Source organism: Charadrius vociferus, unplaced genomic scaffold (genome assembly GCF_000708025.1).
Source record: "Charadrius vociferus isolate BGI_N301 unplaced genomic scaffold, ASM70802v2 scaffold1168, whole genome shotgun sequence".
In the NCBI taxonomy this organism is placed as follows: Eukaryota; Metazoa; Chordata; class Aves; order Charadriiformes; family Charadriidae; genus Charadrius; species Charadrius vociferus.
Window position 1 is genome coordinate 23,447 of NW_009661376.1, and position 7,146 is coordinate 30,592.

A 7,146-nucleotide genomic window follows, 5' to 3' on the forward strand; every position below is an offset into this window, starting at 1 on the left:
CCTGCTGACTCAGTAGGGGGACTGCTCTCCGGCAGTGTCAGAACAGGCAGGAGTGGAAGAAATGTCTTAAAATGTTTCAGACACATTTGCTGGACCTTGGCTGTGACTGGCTTTGGGACAGGCAGCGTGCCGGCGGGCGCGCAGTGCAGGGGCACACTGAGCTGCGCGGGGGATGTTGCTGCCTCCTGAGAGACGTGGTCTTTACAGACTGATGTTTCTGAACGGACGAGGTGACGTTTGGTCTGACTATGCCAACCTTAGAGGCTGAAAATCAATCCTGTCTAATCCTAACTGTATTGGTGACTTGCTGTGACCTTGGGGGAGTCGTGTAATCGCTGAACCTTAGGTCTTTGTTACCATGAGTGGCAAAGCGTAGGCCTGGGTACTGAGCAGTGAATGTTCCTGCAGCTCTCCAAAAGCAGAAGCCTAACAGCATTAAGAGTTTTCCTAATAATCTGTCCCGTCTGGTCACATGCCTCTGCAATAGAGAAGTTCCTTTGATTCAAGATTAGACTTAAGCGTGTTTGGGTCATAGTGATCAGGGTTTGTACCTTAAGTCTTCTCTTCCTGGTGCTCCAGAGGATTAGCTGATTTGTTTGAGGTGGATTGCGCAGGGAATCCTTGCTTGACATCGTGGTTTGATCACTTCTCTGTAGCTTCATGAAATCAGAATGTAAAAGGGTAGGGAGAGGTAGATGAAGATGTGGGAAAATAAGGGTTGTGGGGAGGGAAAAATGACAATTGATATGGACAATTAGAAAATCAGCAGCGGAGGGTAGACTCATTTCTGGATGGAGCTGGCCCTGCCCTGGGGCAGAAAGAAGGTGAGCAGTCCTCTGAGGTCCCTTCGAGCTCTGGCTTGGCACAAAAATGAGTCTGTCACTTTCTGCATGCTGTTTCTGAGTGGCTATCGTGTCTGCTTTTCCTGTCAAACCCGTGTCCCTCACTCCTCTCTGCTGGGAAAATCTCTTCGTAGCGCCCTCCCGAGGCTTACCAATGCTCTTCATTTGTCACAGGAATGCTGACAATGAGACCAGCTCCTCTACGTCAACCAGTGATCAGAGCAGGCATCCTTTTGAGGTAAATCCTCTCCATCTTTTCCAACAGTTTCTGCTTTTTTCAGATGCTCCGTGGATTATGACAGAATTTAGAAAAGGAGGTATTAATATCATCCACAGCTTGCTGCTCCTGAAATCTCTGCATGTCATATTTTTACTGCGTGTTTTTAATAGGACCATCACTTGTAGCTTATTCTTGTTGTGAGGGGGCTAAGCTGGGATTTAGTGAGCTGTCTGGGTGTGTTGCTATGCAGTAGCCTCAGCTTAAAAGGCAGCAGTTACGTGCAGCAGCTAAAGAGAAACCAGGGGAGTTACCTTCATCTGTAGTTTTGGTCTGTGTCTGTTCCTCACTAAACTGCTTCTGAGAGTGCACTGATCCTGTGTCACCCGAGGTTTGTGAGTTGCTGCGGATCTGAAGGGACTAGTCTTTGTTGGAAGGCTGCTGAAACACCAGGTGTGAAAGCCAAGAGCTGTTTCTCTCCTTGTTACAATCTGTTTCCTGAATTCTCTCCCTCCCAGAATGTGGATCAGCACTTATTCACCTTGCCGCAGGGCTATGGCCAGTTTGCCTTCGGGATCTTTGATGACAGCTTTGAGTTTCCGTTTGGGTCCAACGTGCAGTCGGAAGACAACAGGGATTCTGAGAACCGGAGGGAGCGAGAGCATCAGTCTCGGCATCGATACGGTGCAAGGCAGCCCCGAGCCCGCCTCGCCACACGCCGTGCCGCTGGCAGGCACGAGGGCGTTCCCACGCTAGAAGGGTGAGAACAACTGCCAGGTTCTCGTGGAGGAAGCCCTGTCACTTCTCACTGATGAGACTTAGCTGAAAATCAGCCCGTACCTTTTTCTTACCATTTTGAGGACGGCTGTCCGCTGCAGCCCTTCCGTAGGTGCCCGGCTCTCCCCCTGCGAACTCCCGCTGCTGGACGGTCAGGCTTCAGCTGGGCCCGCGGCTGCTGGCGAGCTCTTGCCTTGAGTTTGTAGTGGCTGTTTCGCCTGAGCACAGCGTCATAGATGCCGTGTGGCGGGGAGTTGTGCCCATTAGGCCTGCAATGAGAAAGCTTTCCCTGGTCGTTACCAGGTATTACCAAAGTGCTGTACTCAGTGTGACAGGAAACGAGAGAAAATGCTGAACAAGACGTCTGATGTTTCTTTAACTGCATCCTGGAGAGCCACTTGGTGTCTTTGTCAGAAATTACCCCCTTACAAATAAAATATTGAAACTTCTCTTTATCAATGAGTAGTCAGTTCCTAAGATGCATTTCCAATTGCTACAGGATATGTTTCCTTTTGCCCCTGGTGATGCGACAGTATTTAGCCTATTTAGGCACTCCTGCCATGTCAGGGTTCCGGGCTGGGAGCTCGCAGACACTAATTCTTACAGAATCCCGGTTTTCTTGTCTTTCAGAATTATCCAGCAGCTGGTCAATGGAATTATTGCACCTACAACAATACCAAACCTAGGACTAGGTCCTTGGTGAGTTGGAAGATGTACTGCTCTTTCTGACAGTGTTCTTGTTCGTGCTCCCAGTCCAATTTAATTGTTGTCCTTACTCTTAAAGGGGAGTCTTGCATTCAAATCCAATGGACTACGCGTGGGGTGCCAACGGCTTGGATGCAATTATCACACAGGTAAAATTGGATTATAATGGCGTCTCCTGTCCTTTTGTGCAGTGCTGCAAAATTGTCAGCACCTGGTGTGATGCGGGAGGGCAAACCGCTGAAGGCGGAGAAACGGGCGACCAGGTCCGCAGCACAGGCGACGAACCAGGGCACTTGAACCCTGCAATAAAAGGGCAGATTCCGTGTGCTGCTGAGCTCACATCTTCTTTCTGCCTTCTGTGGCCTATTGTTTTTTCAGCTACTAAATCAGTTTGAAAACACTGGACCGCCGCCAGCAGACAAAGAAAAGATCCAGGCCCTTCCCACCATACAGATCGCACAGGAACACGTAGGTATGTATATCTCCTCCAGGGAATCCCTCACAAAGAGCTCTGTGAAAGTTCTGTTTAACGTTTTCTCGGGATTTTAACTTTGTCTGCTAGTACCTTCAAGGCCTAAAACATTTCAGAGAGGGAGAAAGGTGAAGCTCTGTTATACTCGCACACAAAAAAGAGCGGTGTAGACAGGATGGATTTGCCCTGGGGAGGCAAACTGTTCCGCAGAGTTCAGTGCGGACAGAGATGACAGCAGAAGGGAAGGGAACAAAGCAGCAAACCCAGGGCAGAGAGAGGTGGAGTGATGGAGGTAGGAGCTGCAAAGCAACACGCTTCCCTCTCTGCAGGGATGAAGCAGTGGTGGGGGCAGCAGCCACAAGAGGCAGCGGGGGGAAGGGGAAGAGGTGGTGGGATCCTACATCAGCTGCTTTGAGCATCATTCTCTCTTTTGTTGCTTAGCTGTGTTTTGCTTTCCCCTTACCATGCAGATTCTGGGTTAGAGTGTCCTGTGTGTAAAGAAGACTATACAGTCGGTGAAAATGTCCGGCAGTTACCTTGCAATCACCTATTCCACAACAGCTGTATAGTCCCTTGGCTGGAACAGGTTAGTGCCGCCTGAGTGGGTGACCTGGGCTTTGTAGCACTTGGGTGTTTTTTCTGGTGGTACTCTTCTCCTGTAAATATTTTCATACCTCCACAATGAGGCCTAAGCATGAGCAGCCTTTGATCAGAGGAAGGAGTGTCATCCCAGCCTTTTCCTTGAGTGCCATTCCTGTATCGTGTTTCTAATTCTCTTTCCCCTATTTCTTGTTTTGTTTTTGTCTGCTCTCCAAAGCATGACACGTGTCCCGTGTGCCGGAAAAGCTTAAGTGGACAAAACACTGCCACAAACCCCCCAGGACTCACGGGGATGAACTTCTCATCATCCTCCTCCTCCTCTTCCTCCAGCTCACCAAGTAACGAAAACTCATCGAACAACTCATGAATCTTAATCTAACCCTCTGTCCCCGGGGCCCTCTCCATTGTCCCTCCTCCCTCCCCAGCCACGTAAGCAGCGAAAGGGGCTTCCAGAGCAGAGCGAGGGGAGGGTAACGGGGGGAAGCAGCGCCCCCAGAATTCCCTTTTGAGTTCTGAAGACACGGAGACTCTGGGTCCTTCAGAGACGAGAAGCCTCAAGTTCTGTGATGGGGGGGAAGAGCTCTGTCTATTAATAAAATCATCCATTTGCCGCGTGGACTTTGAACCGTTGCAGTGAAAGGCTGCTGCGCTCCACAGATGGGAACCCCGAGGTGCTGAGCTAGCGGTTGCGATTCTGAATGGAAAGGTTGTTTGTATGGTTTTGAATTTGAGATTCCTTTCTTTATTTTTGCTCCTCCTCCTCCCCTTGGATACTATCTCTTCTGCTTTGGAGATTGAAGTCTTTAAAACGCAAACGTAATGATACTGCCTCCCTCCCGGGATCTCCAGCTGGGGAGGGCCGATAGTTGTCACCGAAAACATGAACTCTTGAAATAGACCCCGTTACCCTTCCCTTCCCCATCTCAAGTCCCATTTATTTTTCTTTGTAACCTCACCCTTCTGATACTCAACACCGAAAGGGTTTTTATAATTTTAAATTATTACTGCTGTTAAATAAATGGACGTTTCAGCTCAACGAGACGTTATGCATGATTTGAGGAAAACTACAGGGTAAGCTCTCCGGAGACTGCTGTGCTGAGCCGTCCCCTTCCACCCCAGGCAGGCTGGGCTTGTCCGAGCCCTCCTGCGTGCCGAGCGCGGGCATGCTGTGAGCTCCGGGCACCGGACTCCGACACAACCAGCACCCGTACGTGCGTTGCCAGCCTGCGCGTCGGTGGGCGGTTGGCTGCAGGATTGCGACTGAAAGCATCCTTGCCTGGTCTTTTGTATTTTTTACACCTCCTCCCTGTTGCAGTCCTGCCCTTCTCTCAGCCCGAGCGGACTCTTCCACTGTGTCGACACCAGGACTGGGCGTGCATCAGAGCAAGGACCGGCCAAATTTCATTGTGATCGAATAATATACAGGAAAAACAACATTTTGGAGAAAAATGTATTTCAAAGCTACGTAAAATACAGCTGATTAAAGAAAGGAGAGAGAGACAAATATCCAGGTGTGTTTGTGACTCAGTTTGTGTCACAGAGCTGGAGGCTGGGGAATGAAAAGAATGTGACCGGAGTGGGCAGTGACCTACCTGCTGCCCGTGTCCGTGCTCACCTGGGCCGGGAGGCACGAGAGGGACAAAACAGGTTCATGTGGGGCTCTCACGGAGAGCCTTCGGTTTTGTTCTGGTCACGCTGGGTCTCTGCAGCCCTGCCAGGGTCTGGAGCTGCGTGCTGGGGTGGGCGATGTCCTCGGGGGAGCGTGCCTGCAGTTTCTGCTCCGCTTGGGCTTTTGCAGCACAGCCCAGGGCAGAGCCGGCAGAAGGAGCAAGGTGGCGGCATGTGGCTCCGAAACGTTGGCCTGGGTGGCGTGGGACAGATGTCAGCTGATGTCCCTTTCTGTTGCAGGGACTTCGGGCGGTCGGTGGGTCTTCGTGACCCCCCAACCAAGTGTTTGTGGTGCCAGGTGCTATGTCGGGACCTTGCTGTGGCAGAGGCCAGAGCAGTGGATGGGGAACCTGCCGGGTGGGATGGACGGAGGGTTCAACGGTGTGGGAGGCTCTCTGTGCCTTCTCCCGCTTTTTGGGGCCCTGCCAGTGGGTGGCTGGGGAAGGTGCTGGCCTCCCGCCCCGGGCACTCGGTGTCCTGCCACCAGCAGAGCTCTGGTGTCTCCTCCAAAGCAGCCTTACCCGAGGGACTGGTCCTTCCTCCTGAGAGCTCTCTGGGAAGGGGCATTCCTCCCGTAGGAGGGGGAAAGCAGGCGGCTTGTTTGGTGTTTCTTGAGCCATTTTGGAATACAAGGGGAGAGGTTTGTTGGAGAAAACGTCCCCAGTGCGGATGGCAGCAGCCTTTGCCAACCCTGCCGGGGCCACGCGGCCGGTGCTGAGCAACTCTCCTGGAATGTTTTTCCTCCTCTGCTTCGCCAGTGCAGCCAGGGCAGCCCAGCGGCGCCTTTCATCTCGGCGGGCGGATGCCTGCGGGACGAGGGTTTATCTCAGGACTGGTATATCAGGGTTAATAACTCATCCTCTGATGGAGGTTGAGCCAGAAGCTTCTGGCACTGGGATCCTGGGCTCGGGAGGTGGGTGGCAGCAGGAAGGTCCCTGGCTGAGCCTGCGTGTGCCCGTCGGCTGGGCTGGCACCGAGGGAAGGCTTTGCTGTTTAGTCACTGAAATGCAGCCCAGGAGACCTGGAAAAACCTTCTTTCCCCCAATACGTTTCTGCTGCTGGCTGTGGCGTGGGGTTCCCGGCTCCCCCGGAGCTCAGAGGGTGATTTCTGCCGTGTCAGCAGTGCTCAGGGTGGGTTTCGAGTGGGCAAAGCAGAGCCCGGGGCGGGTGCATGGCTGCTGCCACCCTCCTGGCCGGTGCCCACCGCGGTCACCGCACAGTTAACGCGGTGGCTGTTCCCTCTCTCAAGCTCATTTGGAGCTGGTTGGGTAAGAAATGGAACGAGTTTGGTGGTTTTCGCTGGGGCCATCGCTCAGGTCTGACGTGACAAAGTGACCAGGCTGCCATGCCGCGCTGCGGCGGGTGCAGAGAGTGGCGCAGGAACGTGCCCTGGCCAGGAGGCAACGACGCCGGTGCTATTTCTGGCTGTGGTCCCCTCCGGGCGAGGGGATGGTCCTCACCACTGGCCACCTTCCTGGCTTCATCTCTGCTGGGGAGGACGGAGTGGAGCTGGGCTGAGGGGGGCAGGACCAGCCGGGGGGGTTGGGGCTGGCCGGGGGCTGGATGCCCCACTCTGCTTTGGGTGTTGATCCAGAGTGTGGATCGGGCACCAGCCGCCTGAGTGGGGGGCTGTGGCCCCAGTGATCCCACTGGGGACGGGTCCCCAAAGTGGGTCTGGTCCTTTCTGCTCACGCTGTCCTGACTCGGGGTCTGCACGTGGGTGGGGAGCAGCATCCCAGGGCTGCGTCTGCCCGAGGGGCTGAGCCGGCTGCTGCGGTGCTGCCCAGCGCCTGGTCCCGCACAGCCCACCGCAACGCTGCAGCGGGACGCTCGGCTGCAACCGGGCTCCTGCTCCGGCACCAGGG

The 7,146-nt window shown here is 53.8% G+C and overlaps 1 protein-coding gene across 1 annotated transcript in view; it reads left to right on the forward strand.

Annotated features, from left to right (window-relative positions):
• Positions 1–7,146, forward strand: part of RNF126 (ring finger protein 126) — a 23,099-nt gene that overhangs the window by 14,999 nt on the left and 954 nt on the right. Inside the window, exons 3-8 of the mRNA XM_009893984.1 lie at positions 1,017–1,080; positions 1,578–1,819; positions 2,467–2,535; positions 2,621–2,690; positions 2,920–3,013; positions 3,484–3,599. Coding sequence (XP_009892286.1) covers positions 1,017–1,080; positions 1,578–1,819; positions 2,467–2,535; positions 2,621–2,690; positions 2,920–3,013; positions 3,484–3,599 — 655 coding nt within the window. The remainder of the gene's footprint in view (positions 1–1,016; positions 1,081–1,577; positions 1,820–2,466; positions 2,536–2,620; positions 2,691–2,919; positions 3,014–3,483; positions 3,600–7,146) is intronic.